This window comes from Paramormyrops kingsleyae, chromosome 12 (assembly GCF_048594095.1).
Source record: "Paramormyrops kingsleyae isolate MSU_618 chromosome 12, PKINGS_0.4, whole genome shotgun sequence".
Lineage (NCBI taxonomy): Eukaryota > Metazoa > Chordata > Actinopteri > Osteoglossiformes > Mormyridae > Paramormyrops > Paramormyrops kingsleyae.
This window is the reverse complement of record NC_132808.1, coordinates 5475996-5500398: the sequence shown is the minus strand read 5'-3', so window position 1 is coordinate 5500398 and position 24403 is coordinate 5475996. Positions and strand designations below refer to the sequence as shown.

The 24403-nt window shown below is 46.9% G+C and overlaps 1 protein-coding gene across 3 annotated transcripts; it reads left to right on the top strand.

The window, feature by feature from the left end:
* Window positions 1-1529: 1529 nt before the first annotated feature.
* On the top strand, window positions 1530-23792 carry stx18 (syntaxin 18). Of its 3 annotated transcripts, none has more exons than XM_023800040.2 (11): window positions 1530-1760; window positions 15619-15686; window positions 16697-16812; window positions 16908-16985; window positions 20245-20311; window positions 20391-20491; window positions 20972-21063; window positions 22131-22189; window positions 22793-22862; window positions 23057-23137; window positions 23254-23792. In XM_023800040.2, the coding sequence occupies exons 1-11, from the start codon at window positions 1608-1610 to the stop codon at window positions 23347-23349; spliced, it is 981 nt and encodes a 326-aa protein (XP_023655808.1). In that variant the 5' UTR covers window positions 1530-1607; the 3' UTR covers window positions 23350-23792. The 3 variants fall into 3 exon arrangements, with proteins under 3 accessions (XP_023655808.1, XP_023655809.1, XP_072574644.1); XM_023800041.2 differs by having other exon boundaries at window positions 1634-1774; XM_072718543.1 differs by lacking the exon at window positions 1530-1760 and adding an exon at window positions 6400-6540.
* The last annotated feature ends 611 nt before the right edge of the window (window positions 23793-24403 follow it).

Here is a 24403-nt window from a genome sequence, read left to right as displayed (position 1 = left end):
GGGATGCCACCCTGGATGGGATGCCAGTCCCCCATTGTGGGACACAGATAGGTAATTTAGAGTCACCGATTCACAAACTTTACATAAGTGCAAATGGGAAAAACATAAACAAGGTATCCAGAGGAAAACTCAACAGACACAGAGTGAGGGGCAGGAATGGAACCCGTTTCCCTCAAGCAATGAGCCTATAGTGCTGACCAGTGATGCACAAGGCCATCATTATTATTACTGTTGTTGTTGTTCACTATACTGTCTAATACTCAACTGTAATTTGGAAGAATTTTTTGTTTGTTCACTTTAATCAAAGACATCACAAAATAATTTTCAATCTGATTTCAAGTAATATTCAATTTGGCCTCACGCTTCAGTAAACTGGACATTATTTCACACTATTAGGGATCTATGATTTGTGCTGATGATCTTTTGCAGTCACCCCCTTTTAGTACAAGTGATAAAGTAATAAAGACAATATAAAAATAATATAAGAATATAAAAACAGACACAAACCTGCTAATAATAATTATGCATTTTAAAGGATTACAAAAATACATGAATAGTGAATCATGCTGGGAGCTGCCTTGGTTTGTTTTCAAATGGTAACAGCATGTAAAATTAGGCGTTTCCTTTGCCTCAACAGAGCTGCCAATCATGCATCAGCACAGCCAGTGACCTCAGCAAGTGGATATCTTACATTGATTTATGTAAGATATTCTATTTACAAAAAACAAAACAACATCATATGAGGTCACATGGTTAGGGGGCATAATAGCTTTATGTGCATAGGTCATTTTTAAGTCTATAAAAATTGTACAAGAGGAATATTTCAAAAACAAGGCTTGTGGCTCATGCCGCACAGTAGCCTGTATGCTGAACAGCTGGATTGACATCTTCCACTGAAATGGTTGAAGTTTGTAATAGGTTCGTATTTTGAATGTAAAATGTTGAATAGTAAACTAACTTTACCTCGGTAGCACTTAAAGCAAAGCCCCCAATTGTGGAGGACTGAAATAACGTGGCCATGGAACCAGCTGTGAGAGGAGAATTATTTGAGTACCAGACTAACAAAATGATTTTCTTCCTGTTTATTCCTCTAGGGTCACCATACGTCCTCTTTTCTCTGGACTTGCCCTTTTTTGGGACCTAAAATGCCTGAAATGTTCATGATGTCGCTTTGTTTCATGTTGACTTATGCTTGCTACAAGCAAAATACTTCCTTTATGCATATTTGCATTGCTTTGACACCTTTCTTTGAGTCCTGCCTCCGGTGTCTTCCTTTTTCCTTTGACTTTTTAGACCTGTATCGATCGTGAAGATAGTAGAGTACAGAAATTCTGCCCAGTGGTTTGTGGAGAAGTATAAGGAAATACCACCGTGATTAAATTGCACAGTCCTTTATATTCGCCAACAGCACATACTCAATATAAAGACAAAGTATAAAATACTGTCTTGTGACGTACAAAGCAAATTAAATCCGCATAGCTTGTGCAATACCAAGCTATTCCACGTGGCGAACCAAAACACGTCGCGTAAAGATGACGAAACACAGATGACGTGTCGATGTCGACAGTGGCTCAGCGCATCTGAGGGAAGTGCCCCCACTGTCAGAAATGGCAGCTGATATCACATTATTATTCAAAGCCAGTGTAAAAACGGTCAAAACGCGAAATAAAGCTATAGGAGTTGGATTTGATTCCGCGAAAGACGAAATATTGAAGAAGAGCAGACCGAAGAATGGCTTCTCCACCAGGGCGAAAGAGGTGGTGAGTATCTGCAAGTAAGTAAAATATGGCAAAACCGGCTTCTGCAGCTCGTATATCACAGTTTTATATACCTGTTAAAAATGAACTTGGTAAATAAATTATCTAAAGTAAATGTACAGCTTACTAGCAATAACTACGTCTTTGACGTGGCCACGTATGGTTGTCTTGGGAACGTAGAGTGCGTTAGCCCTGGTTACTCTCTTCCCTGTTTATACTCCTTAGCATATCTGCGGTGTTCAGGGGCGCCTTTTTGAAACTCGCCGATCGGCCGGCCATTGCGGCTCCAGAATAGAGCCAACATGGAGCCTGGTCACGTAAGGTTGCACCTCTGCAAAGTTTTGGATGTGCTTCAGCAAAAAGGATAATCTGAGATCCGGTCAGCCGATAGACAGGACTGTGAAGATGCTTTGATGCTCTGATGTTGTCCACTAAGCCAACAGTCTTCTAAGGTAAATGGGACTTAAGAGAAATGTCCATGAGCAGTAGTGATGATGTTCTCTCCAGTGAAGGGTGGCCGTTGTCACTCGTGCCGGTGAACTTGGCTCACCTGACGCAGTGAGAATATGCAAACTCCACACACACACACGGAGCGGAGGTGGGATTCAAACTGCTAATGTTAGAGGTGTGAGTACCCACCTCTGTGCCCTCCTGAAATTACAATCCTTTTGTTTTTAAATTCTGTCCGTGTTTCACCACCTTCATCGGGCGTTTATATGATAACCGGTTTATTTTTTATTAGTATTGCAGACACCGGTAACTGGTTAACCTGTGAGCCATTTTGGTGGGGAGGGTGTGGAACAGTGGGCAGTGAAGTTTGTCAGTCCTGATTTGCGAAAAAAGGAAGATCAACCTGTGGAGCTGTGGGCCACATTTAATAATGGTATTACCCCCACGCTGTATTGTGACATGTAATACTATGTCCCATTTTGAACCATTGTTCCATATTTTTGGACTCTGCTATTACCCCCCCCCCCCACCAACTAGGCAGATCTTGTCATTGTGTCTGTTATTTCTTTAGATTTGTGAATGCGCTGAAGAATTCCCTCATCCTGATCGTTCAGTGCAGGCATCTCCATTATTTTAGTAGCTATGTCTTTAGCTCTGGTGATGCTAACTTTCAAAAATTTAAGTTTAAATATTGGACAGACACACCAGACCGACACTGATATCTTCAATTTTAACACATATTGGTGATAATGGTATGCTAACCAGTAGGTATGTATTTTGAAGTCAGAGAGATCCCATTAACTATAAAGCTTTGTTGTGGCTGAATCACAGAGAGCCCAATAGCTATAAAGACCTAAGGCTGATTTATACTTCGATGCCGTAAGTACATTGTAGCTGTACAACTATACATCACGAAAACACAGACCACAACTTTGATTGGTTCACTTGGAAGCATTCTTTTTTTTTTATGGGGGCGAAGAAAGCATACATCCCAGGGGTACTTATATTGCTGATTGAAACTGAAACGCTATTTATATCTAGCATTAAAAAAACCCACTCTAGGCATCGTAGCAACAGTTATACAAAACAGGTGTAGGCTCAACATGGGTCTAAATCACTGGGTCACAGACAGTCTATTGGCTGTAAAGCATTACTGTGCCTGAGTCACAGAGAGCCCATTGGCTGTACAGCATTACTGTGCCTGAGTCACAGAGAGCCCATTGGCTGTACAGCATTACTGTGCCTGAGTCACAGAGAGTCCATTGGCTGTACAGCATTACTGTGCCTGAATCACAGAGAGCCCATTGGCTGTATAGCATTACTCTACCTGAGTCACATTAGCCATTTTTATATGAAGATGTTCAATATTCTTGTTGTAACTGTTTTAACACAATTGTTTACATATATTTCATATACAGTGGTACCTCGGTTCTTGAACTTAATCCGTTGTGGACTCCGAATCGAATCCTAAAAAGTTCGAGTTCTGATCCAATCTTTCCCATAAGAAATAATGGAAACCAGTTAATTGGTTCCCGGCCCCCCAAAATTACACCTAAATATGTTTTTTTTTTTTGCATTTAAACACAAAATGAACAGGGTAAAACAAGAAGAGCATTTTTTTTCTTAATGGCTTCCAAAACGATAAAGATCTTATCCCAACATTACCCCTGTCCTGCCCCGATCATCCGCCCCATCCGTGTGCCACGCCCCCTCGTTAACCTCGTGTGGGATCCCCATATGATCAGCTGTTTCTGGTTATTGTCATTAGTCCTCTGTATTAAGTCCGCGTTTCAGTTTGTTTCCCCAGTCCGGTCATTAGGTGCGTTCGACTTGCTTACAGCGCTGGCTTAAAGCAACGCATTCTGATCCTGACGCAATGCATTACGGTTAGATGCATTGCGACCTCTCACCCGGCTGCACAAACTGGAACCGCCTCCGTGACGACACACCTTTGCCCTTATTGGCTGAAGAGTTTAGTTACACGTATGACGTTTGTATCCCAGGCAGTTCCGATGCGTAATCTGCTATTTCTCCCGAATATCACGTAAAGCAGTGAGAACTGGTTTTCAGTTAATTTACCTGGTAAAATAAAGTTTAAATAAATGACATAAATGCTCTAATAGTACACGTAAGTTAGTGGTTTATTTATTGTTAGTTACTGTAAGGCTGTGCTGCTTTATTTGGTTAATTGTCCAGTCTGTGAAGAAGACATTCAAGTAAGAATTGCATTGTTATCTGTACATGATAATAAAAACTTTGAATCCGGTCCATTGTTTATTTTTATTATTACTCTGTATTCATTAATTTGTTCGTGAATAGCAAACTTTTAGGTTGTAACATTTGTACAACTATTACGTAACTTTTTGGTGAGCAATGGCTAAGAAAATGATATAAACTACAGTGTATTACCTGGTACAGTATTTTCAATAAAATAGCATTATTACCAACAAGCGCTGCTACTACAGCAAATGCAAGGCTGACACTGAAGGGTTACCTTTTTGAAGACGTGCCGTGTGACTCATTTCCTGGCGCGTACAATTTATATTAGGTCAGCGTTCACGGTTCGACTTCTGATATTCAGATCGAGTTCTAGGTCAAGCTGGTTTGTTCGACTTTCAAAAAATTCAAGTTCTAGTGAGTTCGAGAACCGAGGTACCACTGTAGTTGATATAAAAACACAGTTATTGGTAGTTAGTGCCAAATACTGCCTTTAATGGCTCTTACAGTAGGGCAAACATAAAGTGTTGAAACAGCTGTCATGGGACTGTGTGTGACTTCCAAAAAAATAAATCCATCGATAGCGGCCCTGTCCAGACACATTTACCCACCTGATACCCAGCTCCCCAGTCCGCATGTCAGTAATGACCTGTTTAACAGTTTTACACATCTTGCGCCCGCCTCTAACCTGTCCATTATCAACAAAGTCGGGAATTAGGTTTAGTTTGACAAAAGAGGCTGGGACCCTGATGGTTGCTTGTAGCAGGTCAAGCTGCTCATCACCCCTTGGGACTGGGACTGGGACTGCGGAAGAGCTAACTTTGGAAACTGAAATTGTCCTTGGAATGTCTGGCTGGCAGGAAGTTATATTGCGGTTTCGGGGTTTATTTGTGTCTGTGTGTGTGTGTGTGTGTGTGTGTGTCTGTGTATCTATGTGTCCGTGTGTGTGTGTGTCTGTGTGTCTGGGTCCGTGTGTCTGTGTGTGTGTGTGTGTATCTATGTGTCCGTATGTGTGTGTATGTCTGTGAGTCTGGGTCCGTGTGTGTGTGTGTGTGTGTGTGTGTGTATCTATGTGTCCGTGTGTGTGTGTATGTCTGTGTGTCTGGGTCCGTGTGTGTGTGTGTGTGTGTGTGTCTGTGTGTGTGTGTCCATGTTTGTGTGTCTGTGTGTGTGTGTCTGTGTCTGTGTGTGTGTCTGTGTGTGTGTGTCTGTGTCTGTGTGTGTGTCTGTGTGTGTATGTCTGTGTGTGTGTGTGTATGTGTGTCTGGGTCTGTCTGTGTTCGTGTGTGTGTGTGTGTGTCTGGGTCCGTCTGTGTCCGTGTGTCCGTGTGTGTGTGTGTGTGTGTGTGTGTGTGTGTGTCTGTGTCTGTGTGTCTGTGTCTGTGTCTGTGTGTGTGTCCGTGTGTGTGTATGTCTGTGTGTGTATGTCTGTGTGTCTGTGTGTGTGTGTGTATGTGTGTCTGGGTCCGTCTGTGTTCGTGTGTGTGTGTGTGTGTCTGGGTCCGTCTGTGTCCGTGTGTGTGTGTGTGTGTGTGTGTCTGGGTCCGTGTGTGTGTGTGTGTCCGTGTCTGTCTGTGTGTGTGTGTGTGTGTGTGTGTGTGTGTGTGTGTCTGGGTCCGTGTGTCTGTGGAGAGAGCACTCATGAAACATTTTTTGGAGAGCCCCTTTCAAAAGTATGATTTCATAAACTTGCTGCAATAACATCTTTTTTTCAGCTTTTAACCGTTTCTTCGGGAAAACCGATCCTCTCCAGAGTCCGTGATTAAAGGTAGAAGATCAAAACAGAAAAAATATTCAATTAGGTCTCCTGCAACAATGTTGACGGTTCGCTCATAATGCTCAACAGATGTGAGAGCCTTTTAAGACTTGTATTGCTTTCCTCCCTCAGTGACAGTCAGAGATATTGATTAAAAAAAGAAAAAAGGAAAATAAATAGAATATAATATGTTTTTTTTTTTCTTCATTTAAATGTGAGTCCTCACGGAAACATCACATGGTGCATCGCTGACCTGAAAGCCAGCTTTGCTAATGAGAAGTGAAGGTGCTCCGACTGTCCCGGCGTGCGACGTGGCCCCTGCGGCTCTGATCTCCGCTTCAATGCGTGCTTTATCCTGCGGTGAGGTGCCCTCTCATGTCGAACATCAGAGCTGATCGGCGGGGGGTGGGGGGGGGGTGAGGTTGGTGGGTCTACTAACTGTGAATAGGAATCGCTGGCAGCTTGGTGGTATTTTCTTTGCATTCCTCAAACTGAGAGAACGCAATTTTCACAGCGCGCTGCCGAAATGTGCATGCCGCTCCGTCTCCTGGGTACTTATTTTTCCTAAACTGTGAATACATTAATTTATCCATGTGCCATGGGATTATCGGCCCAATGTATTGGCCCTCTCTTGAGCTCTATAAGAGCAGACTGGCCCATTTGGTCTTGTAGCATTTCTGTTAGCCTGTGGAAATATGTATGACCTGTGAGGCTGCAGATGGGGGGTTTTGGACTGTTCCCAGTCAGGTAGTTGATGTTGAAGATGAGGGTGGTGGAGTCACCTTGTGGGCACGGGGCCCTTTGCCTGCTAGCTGTCGCTGCTCTGAGCAGCACGGGGCCCTTTGCCTGCTAGCTGTCGCTGCTCTGAGCAGCACGGGGCCCTTTGCCTGCTAGCTGTCGCTGCTCTGGGCAGCACGGGGCCCTTTGCCTGCTTGCTGTCGCTGCTCTGAGCAGCACGGGGCCCTTTGCCTGCTAGCTGTCGCTGCTCTGGGCAGCACGGGGCCCTTTGCCTGCTAGCTCTCGCTGCTCTGGGTAGCACGGGCCCTTTGCCTGCTAGCTGTCGCTGCTCTGAGCAGCACGGGGCCCTTTGCCTGCTAGCTGTCGCTGCTCTGAGCAGCACGGGGCCCTTTGCCTGCTAGCTGTCGCTGCTCTGGGCAGCACGGGGCCCTTTGCCTGCTTGCTGTCGCTGCTCTGAGCAGCACGGGGCCCTTTGCCTGCTAGCTGTCGCTGCTCTGGGCAGCACGGGGCCCTTTGCCTGCTAGCTCTCGCTGCTCTGGGTAGCACGGGGCCCTTTGCCTGCTAGCTGTCGCTGCTCTGAGCAGCACGGGGCCCTTTGCCTGCTAGCTGTCGCTGCTCTGGGCAGCACGGGGCCCTTTGCCTGCTAGCTGTCGCTGCTCTGAGCAGCACGGGGCCCTTTGCCTGCTAGCTGTCGCTGCTCTGGGCAGCACGGGGCCCTTTGCCTGCTAGCTGTCGCTGCTCTGGGCAGCACGGGGCCCTTTGCCTGCTAGCTGTCGCTGCTCTGGGCAGCACGGTTTTCACATCCTGCTGTCTTTCGGGTTCTCACTGCCTTCCTGATTTTTAAGCGCTCCTGTCTGCGAGGTTCCCGCAGGAGCCTCACTTCCAGCTGCAGTGCACAGGCTTGTCGTTCCTATCAGGGCATTCTGAGAAGCACTTGGTCCTGATTGAAGACCCCATGGAGCTGTGGTGGGTAATTGAACTAAAAGGCTTCTACAAAGCAGGACTTCTTAAGGACTTTATAAGTCTGTTGAATCTGTCATGAAACACTTATTGGATTCCCCAGGCTTGGAACTAAACTGACCTGGGATCAGTGGCTATTTTCCCTTCTTGGGTTGTATTATTTTTGGGTCAGAAGTGAAACATTTTAAACTTTTAGATGTAGAGGGAATAAAGGGAGCGAGTGAATAGGGTATTCTCCAAGATAGAATTGGTGGTGGTTCCCAGACAAGCTGCCCATTGCTCTTTGGTTACATTTAAAAGACCAGTGGTCACGCAGGGTTGGACTCTAAACAAGCTGAATGAAGGGTGATCCTCTGTATCTCAGCTGGTCCGGTTTGGGTCACAGGCCCAATGAAGGGTGATCCTCTGTATCTCAGCTGGTCCGGTTTAGGTCACAGGCCCAATGAAGGGTGATCCTCTATGTCTCAGCTAGCATGACTTGCACCATCACCCTGGCTTGGTTGTCATTGTCCTTAGGAATAAGTCTTTCAGAAACTGGGCCCCGTGAGGAGAAGCAGCACAGGAATTGCTGTCTTGTCAGGCTGAAATCACAGCAGGCTGTCCGCTGTCTGAGCGCTGGCCGAAGCTCACCGCTTTACAGATCACATGGACTTCAGTGGCCATTCAGGGCTCTGCCCCATTATGGACATTATTCTCATTTTCTCAGCCACGTTACTTACTTCCCGACGCTCTTAATGCTTAAAGGTGGGGTACAATTGCCCCAAATTGCTTCAAATAGCGCAGTTACCTGGACTGGCTCCTCTCTGGGGGATTCAAAAACCATTAAATAGATGAAAGAATTGTGAACACGTTGACCTCACCATGCAGCCAAGTCTGAGCAGCACCATCTCCACCGTTTTCCTGAAGTATGTGTGCTGTCCATCTGTGTCCAATCCAGTAATTACAGCCTGACTCTACCTAAAGACCGGAGACCGTGCAGCACAGTTAGTTTAAGGCTTGTGTCTGTACCGCAAATTGACCGCGGTCTAAAATGTCGAGTGTTCCTGTTTTTTAAGCTGAGTCTCTCATCCTCACTTCACATACGTTTGCTCTCTGAAGTGAAAAATGTCATATTTGACAGTATTTGCCAGTGACTGATGAGTGTCAGGCTGTCAGCACTCTCGACTTCAGGTACCTCTGAATCAGGTTTAAACATAAAAATCCGTGCCTTGAAACTCTCGTTAAGAGGCTCCTTTTCAAAGCAGGATGCGGATGGCAAACCCCATACGTTTGAGAATGAGCTGACGTGGACTTTCTTTTATTAAACCAGGAAAATGGCCAGCTTTGGCCACGCAGTGCAGGAGTCTTTACGGGAGATGTAACCCAAGCGTTTTTCCATCGAGGCCTTTAGACGGGTTTCTGTAAAACTCTCACTGTCGTACTGCCCTTCTTGGTGGGACAGGCTTATCTTAATGGGTTTTGGATGCTGCTGCCTGATAATTTTAGGTACTTGTGTCTTGTGTACTTGTGTTTTTATCAGTTTATCTGTTTGCAGTTTATCTTAGAAGCAGTTTGGTTTATAATGCCCCCTACAGGCAGTGCCAGCACTATGCATTTCTCTACAGGAGCCTGGATCCTTTACCAGCACACTACTCATGTCATTTGAGGTACTTTGGACAGGTATATGGGAAGTGTATGTGTTTCCTGTATACAACCTATACAGAACCTGTACCTGTACCCGTGAGATTAACCCAAGAGGATATATTTGCTGTATAAATACTCCTGAGAAGTTTGGATTTCTTTAGGTTCTTTGAGTCTTGGGGTCAATTTACATGCCACAAGAATATCGAGCTTCATTGGGTTTCCTACAGTCTTTCCCAGTCAGGGATCCCTAGAGCTCTTACCAGCCATGGAGCCCCCACCAGGACAGTCGACGGGGTGGGGGGGGGGGGTGCTGCTTGGCCAGTAAGAACAGGCAGTTGTATCTGTGGGCCAGTCATCTCCTGCGGGCCACAGCAATGTGCTCCAGGAAGCTGTGTCCCAGTGCTGAGGCTGAGGCCTTCAGATCCCACTGATGCTTTGGACGGACGCCTGTCCTCCGCCGCTGGGCTCTCATGCGCTTCATGGGATTTCCGCTGCTTCTTCTGGCATGGCTAAGTTGTTAATCACATCTTGTCTTAAGTAGATGCTGGGCACTGTTCAGGGGCCCTCTGGAGGGCATCTGTGGAAATGCTTATTTTCTACCTGGAAAGTATAACCAGGCTCCATCTCCGCTGGGTCTGTAGGGAGGCTTTTTTTAACTTTTTTAAGGGACGTAAACTAACATTGTGAGAACAGCTTGGCTGGAAGGTATTCTGCATTGGTATGAAAAGCTGGCATTTACAGACACCTAAGTGATGTCATGCCAGGTCAGTTCCAGCCTGATGAGGGCAGTGTAACCGTCAACGAATTGGACTAAGAAGGAGTACATTATCCAATTTCATACTTAGTGCTTGATCCTCTATATCTTTATCCATCGTCTAACCATTTATCCTGGCTATGATCACAGGGCAAAGTACCTTCAACTTCCCTTAATATAGAAATACTGGGCATCATGTGTTTATAGTGCTATGCTTGGCAGTTTTACATATTGGCCTTTCATCCATCCATCCATCCATCCATCTTGGACAGGGTAAGACAGGGTGGGGGCTACAGTCTATCCCAGGCAGCATCAGGCTGAGATTCACCCTGGATGGGATGGATTAATTGGCTTTATTTTCTTAAAACTGCATAGGACAAGCAGGCATGGAAAATAGACAGATGGATCCACCCGCATTAAACTGAGCTGCTGATTTTTCACCCCATATCCCTTGGATTAGTCTCTTGTGAATTAAAACCTGTTTGGGGTCTGAATTTAGCGCGTCTGCGATGGAGTGATGAAATCCTGTAACACAAAAAAATGTGTAATATGTATATGCATGTGTTTTAAGATGCATTTTATAGAAGAGCACTTGCATGGATCTGGGTCTCTTCCCAGGATTTTTAAAACATCAATTTTTGTTGTTGTTTTTATCTGGTTTTCTTCTTATTTTAGTCTTTTTTGTTTTGCTATCATCCACTCTTGTTATCATCAGCTGTCCATGAATCCGCACTGTTAGTCAGCTGTGGGATGGAACAGCCTCTAAACATCATGCAATGGGAGCTTAAAAATTCCAGCCTGGTTAAATAAGGGCTCTGGGGATGAGATAACGGCGCCCACCTCTGGTCAGGAGGAGCAATCGCATACACCAGTAATAAAAGACACACCACCTTTACGGCCATTTCATACTTCACTTTTCCGCTTCTACTTTCGGTCGCGCAAAAGGTGAGATGACTTTAGTTATATTTGCGCTGGATGACTGTGGAAGATGCGCATGCAGCCCAGATTTTTTTTGTGAATTGGAGATCATGGGCATCCATGCACGTCGACTGCGCATATGCAAGGAAGTCGACTAGAGGTTAGGGTTAGGTAGGTAGCAGGGTATTTAAAACAGCAACTAGTGTTTATTTATTTTATAGTGTTTATTTTCAACGGCATTTTGAAATCTGTATGAACCGGAGATTCCTTACATCCACAGCCCAAAAATGCACATGGAAAAGTGAAGTATGAACGAGCCATAAGCCATATGCACTCTATTCAGTTTCCCTTTCCAGTTAATTAAGAGCTGATCGTTAGCTTGGCAGCATTATTTTCCATTCTTTAGCACGCCGGGAAACAGCCTGCATTAATGAAGCATGATAATCGTTTTATTAAGATGGATGCAGTTCTGTAGCCATGAGAGCAGGAGCCTCACCACTGTATTTAACTGCACTTTTAGTCTGCTGAGAATAAACATAATTTCCAAATACACTGTAAGCAGGTTCGTTATGGTAAACGATCAGAAGGGGGCAGCAGAGGCATTGCTGGCATGTCTGTTGTCAGTGATTTCTGAGGTTTTGTTGCTACCAGGCTCTCTCCACGTAAGGAGCGCCTGCTTTTTGTCACGCCACTCGACGTGAGGGTAAACGCACAGCTGGAGCGACCTGCAGTAGAGCCTGTCTGCTCCCTTGAGGATTCTTGCTCTTCCTCGGAGCCTCCACAGTTGTCCCTGGACTGTTCGCAGAGGGCTCTTGATAAGGATGGACTTGGTTGATGGAGCCCAAGGGCCCATAAATTCCCTCAGCCGTGGGTTGCACGGGGATGGGGGAGGCCATCTAGCACCCCCCCCCCCAACACACACACACACACACATTCATGGAGATCACTTCAGAGACGTTGCTGGGAGAGCTGCCTGCCCTTTAGGAGAGATGGACAGAATGGGAGAGCGTGTGTCTGTGTGTGTCGCAGTGAGGCAGCTGTTTTGGGCACCAGCCTTCAGCCATGCAGCTGTGTGATACTCTGGCTCCAGCTGTCAGAGTTCCAGCTGCACATCATGGCTGCTCTTTCCTGCAAGAGCCTTTCTGATCCTCACAGAGATGAGTCAGCTTCCAAGTTCTGGAGACCGTAATGGGAAACATGGACTCTGCTTTTGAAGTGCGCCTTTTAAACGTAGAGTAGGACATTCAATACCACCATTAAAGTATTTCCATTATCTTAACTAGATAACATTAGCGTCAGTTAGTGTGAGGAGCGTATGGCGTTTTGTCAACGGATATGTTAAATAACTGGCTGGTAATATGTAGTCATTTTGTCAGTGGAGATGTTGAGATGAAGCCCCCAGTGCTGCAGGTGCTGTGCAGGCCTCGCTGTGCAGGCCTCGCTGTGCAGGCCTCGCTGTGCAGGCCTCGTTCGTCACTCCTTCAGCTGGCTTCATTCACAAGGTATAACAATTCTCTATCTTTTTACATCTCTGTCCTCTTTCTTCGGTGTATATTGAAGATTAGTTATTTTAGGTACAAATAAAAGTTCTGAACAGGGGAGGTGAAATGCTGACATTCAGCGAGTGGTTTATGGAAAAAGTGCCCTCTTTATTAGTGTGTGAATAACTGAAGATCTGGACGAGATGATAAACAGGATGCCAGGGGGGGGGGGTCGTGCTTTTCGTTTGAAGACCCGGTTTTATTTTTCAGACATTCTCTCCGCATCAGAATGTTAAATCAGGCTCAGAATTGAGACCCACGTCGCTCAGAAAGCGCACGCCTGTCTGATTCTGTCCGCATGAAAAGGACACAGAGGAATGTGTTTTCCACTGTGAGGTTAATATTGCAGTTTATGTACCGCATTAAGCCTAAGAGCCCCGTCCGCACTGTGCCCCCCCCCATCAGAGGCACGCGGCTCCGGCTTTCATTACGGCTCTATGCGGCTCCCTCAGCCCCTCTCTCCCTCTCTCTCTCCTCCTCCCTCCCTCCTGGGTTCCTCCAGCCCCCCTTTGTATTTGGGGCGCAAACCCTCATCACTTTGTTGTGATCCGGGAAACATGAAAACTCTTAGTGGAGTGTAATTTAATGTAGTTGTCCCCACCGTGTTGATTACCGGAGGTGATATATGCCTGCCCTCCCCCAGTATATATTCAGCTGTAGACAGTATGGATAACCCTCTGTACGGGCAGAGTCCGTCGGTCTGCATGCGGAATGCATTTCCACCGTGCTGAAAGCCTCTGCAGTCTGGCATTAATAACTCAGGTTTTACAGTCAGTGAATTATGGTGTTGCACACTTTCCGTGTGAGAGGTTTATGTGGCTTCAAATGGTATATTGACACCCCCCCCCCCCACGTCACGCCACCCCCAAACTGAACATGATTGCACATTAGGCGTGAAAACAGTCACCCAGGACAGCAGAGCTGGCGGTTGAAGCCCGCCTGATAGGCTGCCGCAGACAGGCAAGTCCGGCTCAGGTAGAGAGAGGGGGGGTGGGGTGGGGGGGAATCATCAGGACTCTAAAAGCGTCTCTCAGAGTCGTGCCTTATTACTGAAACTCTGCTCTTACGATCCTTATCAGAGCCTTTGAATTACTTGTTCTCCCAAAAATGCCCCCGATAGCCAGGTTGCCAGGCCGGGCTTTAAAGCCCTTCATCTAATTTTATCCCTTTTATTTTCATAATAATATCTGCCCCCCACCGTCCCCAAAGGCTTTGACTCCCTGCCATTTTGTTTATGCGTGATTTGCTGATCTGAAACAGAAAGTGAAAAGGTAAAGGGGGTTTGGCGGGGTGCAGATGATGAGATTAGATGTAGCCAGGCTGACTGTCTCCTGCAGTCTCAGACCCCACCCCATGCACCCTTCCACAAACCCCTCCTCATGTGCACAAGGCCACCCCTACCTCATTGTTTGGGTATTACTTGCTCTTTAGGGTGTTAAATTACAAGAGCAATTGATCCCAGTGACCTCATACAAAGCCCTCTTGGCAGCAGTGGGAATCTGAGCCTAAATGTATACCCACAGGAGGTAGATCAGCTCCCCTTCACAGGGCCCGTGGAACCAATGCTGAGGAAGTAGCACCACCTGCTGGACGATGGCTGTCTTGCAGTGTGGAGGCTGAAGTAAGTTGAATAGGGATGATCTGGGCACATTTAGCTCAACCAAAGACAAGAGAGGGTTAGTGGTTGAGTTTAATAACGATCTATGGTAGGTGGACGTGAATTCTGATAACTGTCTGCACATGGTGCCTTAACGTATTGACAGAATCAGCTCTTCATCTGGAAGTTTAGCATTAGCCGATAGTTTCCCTTAGTGGTTCTTCCTCGGCCTGGATGTCGTGTTGGGTCGGCCCCTGATCAGTCTGCTCAGGCTGTGTTCCTGAAGCAGGCCACTCATCCAGGCCCCTTTCATCAGCACTAGTGCCCTCCAGTGTCTTTCAGCTCTCTACTGAAGTCCGGACACTTCAGTATCGTATCCTGGCCTGTTTTGAAGCATGCCAGTCTGCGGTACCCAGCCCATTCCGTTAAACTTTCCCCGGTCCAATCTGAGGGTGGTGTTGGCAATAGGGCTCGCCAGTTGCCGCCGTCATCATGGACACCTCTGCCATTCCCACAGTCTGAGAAATATGTGTGCAGTTAGGAGACCCTGGTTACAGCCTTACAGCTCCAGTAATTTAGTAATTACTGTAATTAAGGGGTGGGGGGTGGGCTTGTTCCTGACTAAAAATATTCCCAGCCATTCTAGGCCACAGACGGGCTCATTGTGATGTGTTTTCTGCTGGTTTTTGATTGTTTGTTCTCACACCACGCAAACTTCTCCCTCTGGAGCTATAAGCCGACACACGCCAAATTACACAAGTAAACACCGGCATGCCGAATGCTTCCTGTGACCAAGCCACTGAGCCCAAAATACATGTTCAGCTTTAATCAGCCCCGGTTTCATTTGAGCCACCATAACATCCCATAATGAAACCCTCCTTGCTGTTTATTTTACCCCTTCCCCCAACACAGACACAGACACATACACACATACACAGTCGCCATTGCCAGATTCTGCTAAACCGCCACTCTGCATTTCGGTGAGCCGTGCGTAAGCTTTTAATCTGCTGTACGTCATGTGGAATAGTTCCCGGATGAGGCGTCGGGGTGTTTGTTTAGCTGTACCCAGGATGAAACGCGGTGTCCACTTTTAATAGCTAGTCTCATTATGAGTATTAACGTGTGATTATGTCGAATTAGCTGACAAATAGCCCCGAGCTGCAGAAAGAACCCATTGAAGACGTGGCCTGCTGGCTAAGAGGCTGGTGGGGGCGATATTTATCCTGTAGGACTGCGGTTTGGTAGGGTGAGGTTTGTAAGTCGAATGCTCTGGGCCTTGACCGTCCCCTTGATCTCCTCTTTCCCAGATCTCCAACATCACAAAGCTGAAGGACTTCCTGTTGCAGCACAGGAAGGATTATGTGAACGCCGACAGGTAGGGTCTGCTGTTCTAACACTAAGGGTTCCAGAGCTACTGCACTTAAGGGACTAGAGGTTGGGTGGCTCAAGTCTTAGCCCAATTGTGCAGAATCAACCAATGCAAGTTCTGAGCCCAGGCATCCTGTCTGAGACCCTCTGTGGATGTGCCTCGCCTGCCTTGCTGAGACGGCTCGCCAGTGACAGGAGTCTTAAATCATGAGGGCCTCTGCATGGCTTAATTGAGCTTAGAGAATCTCCCCTAAGGCGAGTGCAGCCTGTGGCAAGCTGGAGATTAGCTCTCATTAGAGGGATGGCCTTTTATCTTGCATTTCTTCAAGGATCTTGTAGTAGCTTTTCATCTTTGGAGAACTTCAAAGCCCTGACGGGGTTTCCTATGGTCAGTGTTTGTTTTTTTTGTGTGGGAATAAACAAACATTTAACACATCTGATGAGGACTGGTCAGAACTTGTTTGTTGTAACTTGTTTGACAAAGCATGAGCCATTTTTATCACTACAGATAGCTTTTATATCTTGCCATTCGCTTAACAATACAAGACAAATTCAAACTCCAGAAGCCAAGATAGAGTTATGCAGTTATTCCTAATACCACTAGATGGAGACAGACTCCCGTATGACCTCACCAGTGTCTTCTAAAGCCTAATTCTTACTTCACTAGACTGCATCCCATTATGGTCCCCACACAGTGCATGTGATATAATTGTTTTCATAAGAGGCTTGTACAGCCCAGATTTTGGTCTAAGTGGACTTTTTGCATGACAATACATTTAGACTGTACTTGTGCAAGGAATGGATAGTCTGTTGGTCTGGTGTTATATCATTGCAGTATACATGTGCCAACCTGGATCATCTGCTCACATGGAAAATTGTAGAGTAAGTCAGTGTGCACGGCCATACACGGACCATAAAGTCATGTGGACAAGTATGAACTAGGCTTAAAACACATGTTGAAGTAGAAATTTCATCTTCCTGCTCAGATCTACTGAGCTTCTCATTGTTGCTCCACAGCCTCGTCTCCTCTAGTGTGTCATGGATGACGGACACAGAGCGGGACCAGATCGACCAGGACGCTCAGATCTTCATGCGGACGTGCTCGGACGCTATCAAGCAGCTCCGAGCAGAGGGTGAGTGCGCACCCCGTACCCCGGCTGTTAAAGCTCCATGCATGTTCTCATAGAGAGGAGCTCACATAATGTCTGCATGTGTCTGTGGCCCACAGCTGAGAAGAACGTCATCTCCACCCAGGTGAAGGAACACAGGGGAGCCATTCTGAACCTGATTGAGGAGTACCTGAAAGGTGGGTGAGCGCTTCCCTTTAGCTCTTGAAGTGTGGCCTACTGCAGGGGATTGAAGGGTTTGGGGTGTTTTCTTGGGTGTCCTTGCTTTTTCTGGTGACATTTAGGCTGTAGCGGTTATTGTACCCTGGTGAACTCTTTGGATGTTTATAAAGTGTTTCTAGCTGCGTGCACAGTATGGTCACACTCATTGTCAACTTTTGGTGCTGCAATGCTGTGGTCTGGTTTGTACAAAAACAGGCTTAGTTTGTGGCTTCACCCTAATTCTCTGGACCACAATGTGTATTACTGTGCTGTTGTGCTGACACCTCTACTGCTACCGTTGAGGTGAGTCTCCTTTAGAAACCCCAGCTCATAACCAGTATGGGGTTTTGAAAACACTTCAGCACTGAACCTGCCCACAAGGGACTCTCTTTTCCAGGTGTGGATGACTCAGAACTGATGGATCACATGCTGTCTTTCTTTGACAATCCCCAGCCCTGTTTTCTCTTCAGGATTTGTGATCCTTCTGGTGGATATTAAGAACTGGTGTCTCATCAGTACCGAGACTTTCCCTTCACTTCCATGCTTGTGCAGTGGGGCTGATTATTAGAAGTTAGCCAGTATCATCACCTGAGTTCGGAGACCTGCCTAAGTCCACTTTCACATCCATTACCTCCAGGTCTCGTATAACTACACTCGAACTGCCCATCCACGCCTGTGCCGGGCACCTGGACCCAGCAAAGCTGACTTGCACTAAGGCCAGGTTCAACACTAGAGCACTATGGAATTGTTTGGAGGTCCTACAGCCACTGTGCATCATGCAGAAGCCAGGTGGCTCCTGTGTGGTGACTATCATCATGTCGATGTTCCTCACATTCAGGATTTTTCTACCCCTCTAGTCGGAAAAACAGGATCCCCCCTTTAGGCTTTGTGAGTTTTTCTGTGTGCCTTTCGTGCTCAGAAACGCTGCTCAGACATTCCAGTGCCTCATGGACAGTGTGCTGCCAGACCTGCCATTCCTTCTTGTGTATTTGGATGATATTCTGGTGGCCAGTGCCACCAAGGTGGAGCATCTGCTATGCCTCCTTCAGCAATTTGTTGATCATAAGTCCTTCCTAATGTAAGTTAGGGCTGGATATCATCAACATCCTCGGTCTCCATAGGGGTGGTGCAGTCCATCTGTCCACTAAGGTAAAAGCCATAACTTGTCATGGACAGTGGGCTACAGGAGTTTTTTGGGCACTGCAGTCCTACAACTTTTACCATCAATTTCGCTGGCTGCTCAGCTTATGGTTCTTCTTTATGATACCCTCAATGGTAAAGCAGCCACACACATTGTCTAGTGGTCAGAGAAGACATCCAAAGCATTCACAGATACAACTATGTTTGCACATCCTCTTCTTGATGTTCTGATCATCTTCACCAGTGATGCTTCAGACTATGCAGTGGGTACTGTGCATGAGCAACTGGATGATGGAATTTGGCAGGCCCTTCCATTCTTTAGCCGACAACTCCACCCGAATGAACGCATGTATAGCACATTTGACCACAAGCTCTTTAGTCTGGAGGGTTGTCCTTTCACCACCTTTGTTGACCATAAGCCATTGACCTTTGCCATAACTGAAACTGATCTGCCTGTCAATAGTGTCGTCTGTCCTTTTTCGCAGCTCACAACAGATATCCAGTATAACCAGGTAGCTGACTGTCTCTTGCGTTCGGTGGCTGGCGCCATCCGTTTTGGCATCGACTATGCTCAAATGGTGGCTGACCAAGTCTCTGACAGGTCTGAGTTTAAGGATGTTCTTTTTAGTGATGTGGGTATCTTGATGGGTCATCCTTAGTCTATTATCTCGGCGGGCTGGCGTAAGTGTGTGTTTGTCACTGTGTATGTGTGGCCTTTTTCATTCGGGCATGAGGGAATCGCTGCAGTTAGTGCCATCCAAGATTGTCTGGCATGGACTCAAGATAGACAGGTGGACTTCTGGCAGTGCCTGCATGGTCTGTCAGCAAGCAAAGCTGCAGTAGCATGTCACAGCACATTTGGCACCATTCAATGTGCTTGAATGGCATTTCGACCAGGTACATGTGGACCTGGTGGGACCCCTTCCCAGCTCTCACAGGGTTCCTCACCTCCTGATGGTTGTCAACAGGACCACCAGGTGGCTCAAAGCTTTCCCCACTGTCTTTAAGGTTGACTGAGGAACTTGCATATGAGCTTTGGAATGCCATCACCCATAGCCTGGGGGTCTGGCTTCACAGCACCACAGGTTCTTATCCCCAATCCCATGGGCTGTGCGTGCACATCCACTGCACATGGAAGGCTGTGCTCCAGGCTTGCCTCTGCAATGATGGCTGGACAGACTGGCTCCCGTGGGTCTTGCTGGGCCTCAGCATGACCCCCAAGGTCAACCTTCGGTCCTTCTCGGCTGAACAGGTCTACAGACAAGCCCTGAGGGGACCTGGTGTTTTATGCCTTCGATTAGTTGCCTGTGGTCCACCAGTCAGTAAATTTTGCCTTGCTGGATAGCACCAAGACGTTTGCCCACGTTAGAGAATGTTTTGCCTCAGTCCCACATCCCTTCCTCTTTGTGGGGTGTGGGTTATATGTTTATGCAACATGATGCTCATCATGGGCCTCTGCAGGCAACGTATGATGGGCCATTCCATATGGTCAAGCCTGGTGACAAGTTCTTTGGTGTCGATTTTGGAGGTAAACCGGGCCACGTTTCAGTGGCCATCTGAAACCTGCTCACTCGGATCTGGATGGGCTTGCTGCAGTGGCAGGTGATGCCCCACAGCAGTGGGCATCACCCCTGCTGTTGTCCTGGTTTCTCATAAATTGCCTCCATGTGTTGTGACCCGTTCTGGCCACAGTAGCATTATGTGATTTCAGTGAATTCTGGGGTTATGTGTGAGGGTTATGTTGTATAATTCACTTGCACAGTCTAGCCAGTGGGGGGTTTTTTCAAAAGTGGTTCTAAGTTGTAGCTATTGTTAAAGCTTCCGTTTGGGATATTCTTAGTTGGCATTCCCAGCTCAGTTTGCTCCGCACCCAAACTCTTACAGAGCTTTAAGTAAAACTAATGAGAAGTATGTCTAATGACTGGGTCACTAGATCATGGGATATAAGGCCCCAACATCTTCCAGTGCCCTGAGGAATCCAGTTAACATGAACAAGTCTCAGAGTAACTGCTCAATGGTTAGAACAGACTGTCCTGGAGTTTTCTGCTTTCTTTCTGTATCTGATCCTTCCATCTTGAGCTGTTCTGGTGTTTGCAGGTATATGCAAGCTGTACTCAGAGCAGAGAGCAATCCGAGTGAAGAGGGTCGTGGACAGGAAGAGGCTGTAAGTACCATCTGCATCCAGACACCATTCTGTAGCCTCCTCCCAGAGGGCACTAAAGAACATGGCTGACACCCTACAGCTCGCGCTTGGAGCCCGAGCAGCACAGCAGGAGCAGCACGCAGCAGAACCCCGTCGCAGAGAAGACGGAGGAGGAGAAGGAGCCGAAGGAGGAGACCAGCGGTGAGTAGGAGCTGCAGAAGGTGGGCAGACTCGAGGAAGACATTGAGCAGAGATTTGTGTCATTATCTTCATGCTTCAGTGCAGGCAGTACATACCAAGATCATTAATCATTAAAGAGCTTATGAACGAACCTGGTTCTGTCTCCCTGACTGACTCTCACATATATGGGTGGGAGTTTTAACAAATAAGTTTGAGGATCTCATTTATAGTTTCAGTAGGGATGCTGATGTTGGTCCACTGGATCTGAATCATATCAGGAAATATGATTCAGTTATTAAAAGTCAGGGGATGGGAAAGGGTAATACTAGGAACTGTGTAAAAATGCTTCTGAGCATCTGCATTATGATTATAAGAAGAAGATTATCGTAAGACGATTTGTTTTAAGAGAGAGATTAGTATTGGATCCAGAAGAGAGCTACATGAATGCCCAGCAGAGAGCTGACGTGTGATTGGTTCGTGCGCATGTCACTCTGGTTGCAGAAAAGGTAGTGTCAGAGGTTGCGGAGGACAGTGTCAGCACCTGGGAGGAGGCCAAAGTGGAGGATGAGCTGTCACCAGAGGAAATTCAGATGGTGGGTAATCATAAACTCCCAGTATCTTCTACATCATAACTCCATCTCTATTCTCCATTTAGAAGGTCATGTAGAAGCCACTGATTGGTCCTTGATCCATGCAGTACTGGGTATCTATGCATCCATGTTCTTGGTAAAACAGCACTATGGTCGACTAATTACTGCCTTCATTGATTGCTTTTCAACCTTAACCTGCAATATTGAGGGTGTTAGACACTCATGCCATTCTCAGTGCTGATGTAGCCTCACCTGCATGTGGGTGGTGTGAGGTTCCCCCAGAACCCCATCCCCAGCCTGACGAGCTCATTCTCAGTGCAGATCTAGCCTCACCTGCATGTGGGTGGTGTGAGGTTCCCCCAGAACCCCATCCCCAGCCTGACGAGCTCATTCTCAGTGCAGATCTAGCCTCACCTGCATGTGGGTGGTGTGAGGTTCCCCCAGAACCCCATCCCCAGCCTGACGAGCTCATTCTCAGTGCTGATGTAGCCTCACCTGCATGTGGGTGGTGTGAGGTTCCCCCAGACCCCCATCCCCAGCCTGACGAGCTCATTCTCAGTGCAGATCTAGCCTCACCTGCATGTGGGTGGTGTGAGGTTCCCCCAGAACCCCATCCCCAGCCTGACGAGCTCATCCTCAGTGCAGATCTAGCCTCACCTGCATGTGGGTGGTGTGAGGTTCCCCCAGAACCCCATCCCCAGCCTGACGAGCTCATTCTCAGTGCAGATGTAGCCTCACCTGTCCTCAGTATTCCCACATGAGCCTAGATTGTGTGAAAAGCATAGCCTGTAAACGGTATAGCAAATGCTCCAGTACCTTAAGAAGTAGAGCATTGTGCCAACAACGCAAAGGTTGTGGAGTAGATAGAAACCGTAACCCTTCCCGGTACTGCAAGTCACTTTAGACAAAAGCTTCAGTTAAATGAATAAATTAAATTGATTAAATGAAATTACCTTTTGATGTGAGTATGACTTGATTAAACCCAGTTTTTCACCTTCTTGCCCCTCTATGTGCCCATGCGACACTGTTCTGGTCTGACTGATCCTCTGTTCCCCACATCTGTCCTGCAGTTTGAACAGGAGAACCAGAGACTAGTTAGTGAGATGAGCAACCTGGTGGATGACGTGAGGTAGGTTATGGACTAAAGGTCATTGACATTGAAGTGTCTCTTTTGTTTAAAATGTCTCTGTTTGAGAAATGTCTCTGGGTCGTGAGACAGTAGCTCTGCTTCCTGCGAATCGTGTGTCCTTCATCAGCACTCGCTTCATCTGCCTTATTTAGAGCCCCCTGTTGCTAGGATACCTGTTTACAAGTGGCTAGTAAATGGATAGGGCTGTGAAGCAGGGCGTGAGGAGAGGCTGGAGGGGTTTCTGAGCCTGAAATATGGCAGTGAAGAATTCAGTTACCTCTTTACAAAAGAAAAATATTGGATGTGTAGGTTTCCTAGGCTCTGGTCACACAAGATCAAAGGACGTTGTTGAACGCACAGTTAAATGCAGCCACTTGATTAAATGGTGACTAGCCCTGGCCGGCGATGGGTGTGATGCCCCAGCCTGGGTTATTCCCTATCTTGCACCCGTAACTTCCTTGATATACTCCAGACCCCTGCTACTCTGCATTGGACAAGTAGGTATAGAAGATGGATGGATGGATGGATGGATGGACTAGCCTTAGCTCTAGCAGTGTATCTTGGGAGCCATTTACCATGTCTCCTGACCCCCACCCAATGCAGGAAGATCGAGGGCAAAGTGGTGGAGATCTCTCGGCTCCAGGAGATTTTTGCTGAAAAGGTCCTGCAGCAGGTAAGCTCCTCCCACCTGCTGAGTCTCTCCAATCAGTGGTAGGCACTAAAATTAGGAATGCGTCTCTAGAGGTAAACCTGCAGAGAGGGTGTAATTAAACACCGCTGTGGACATCTCAGATTAGGATTTGTGTGGGAATGTGGATGTGCCCCCCACCCATCTGACTCCACACTGTATTTCTTTGCCTGCTCCAGGAAACAGAGATAGATAACATCCACCAGCTTGTTGTAGGAGCCACAGAAAATGTCAAAGAAGGGAATGAGGACATTAGAGAGGTAATTCCCAACTGGTTCAGTGTCCTATTACTGTGTGTTGAGCTCATGCGTTGTCTTATTTCCTTGATTTGTGTGGTCCTTGTACACAAGCATGCGCCGTTTGTCTTCCACATCAGGCCATCAAGAACAATGCCGGGTTCCGCGTGTGGATCCTCTTCTTCCTTGTCATGTGTTCCTTCTCACTGCTCTTCCTGGACTGGTACGACAGCTAGCCCATCACAAGCAGTGCAACAGCACATGGATGCCCTGACAGTCTGGTCCCATGACAGTAGGCCATTGGTTGAAGCTCCACTCTGCCTTTCCTAGAACTACCCCACCCCAAAAGGAAGTCTAGTCCTTGACGTCTTGGCTTTTCCTACCCTGGTCTCTCCTTGTCCTCCGTCTCTGTTTTACAGATTCATTACAGAAAGAGCATAACCCATCGGGGAGTCTGTATTGTGTTATTTTGTCTGTGATTCCATGCTCTGCTTCACACTAAGATGAGAATGTCGGTCTTCCGTGGGGATGACTGGCTCTACATAAAGGGTGCCTTGATGGTGTCATGTTAACTGTAAAGCCCTTGTTACCTGAGCTGTATGGCGAGCCTCTCAATAATGTTCAGCCAGGCTGGCATAGCGCTTCACACTTTGGGAATAAATGTGTCTGATTTATTCAGTGACTGACTGACTGACTGGTCTTTTAACACTTTGAAGACTCTGAGTTCTAGGTTATCCACTGACACTCGGGAGCCTGGAAGATGTGCCCCTGTTAGTATTTGGGAAGCTGTCTTTATCATTATCTTTGTTATCGTCTTGGGAACACGCTGGGATTTGTCTGTGGGTGGGATCAGCATGATGTAACCTAGCCTGAAAATCAGGGGGCCCTAGACTGATATCAACCTCGACATTCATGTGTTGCCAATTCATCCAACTGTTCCACTTTTCCTGGGGCAGGACCTCAGTGTTTGTCGGGGTCCTGGTCTATGGCCTAGGGTGGCCTATGCAATAATTTGCCGCTGGTTAAGATAATTAAACCACGACTCCTGAAGTCCAAGTGACTGCTTATGAGATTGCAATGAGTAACAGTCACGCACGGCTGCTGCTTTGATATCGAGGAGAATATTGTGTGATTCATTCTGTCACTTAAAAAAAGGAAAGCTGTGAATTTGTGAGGAAAGATATTAAAACATCTTCTTGAACAGCAGGAAATAGATAATTGCCCTAGTGTGCAGTTGGTTGGTGTGTTTGTGGTGAGTTGCGACTTTGTACCCATACACATAGTCAGTCC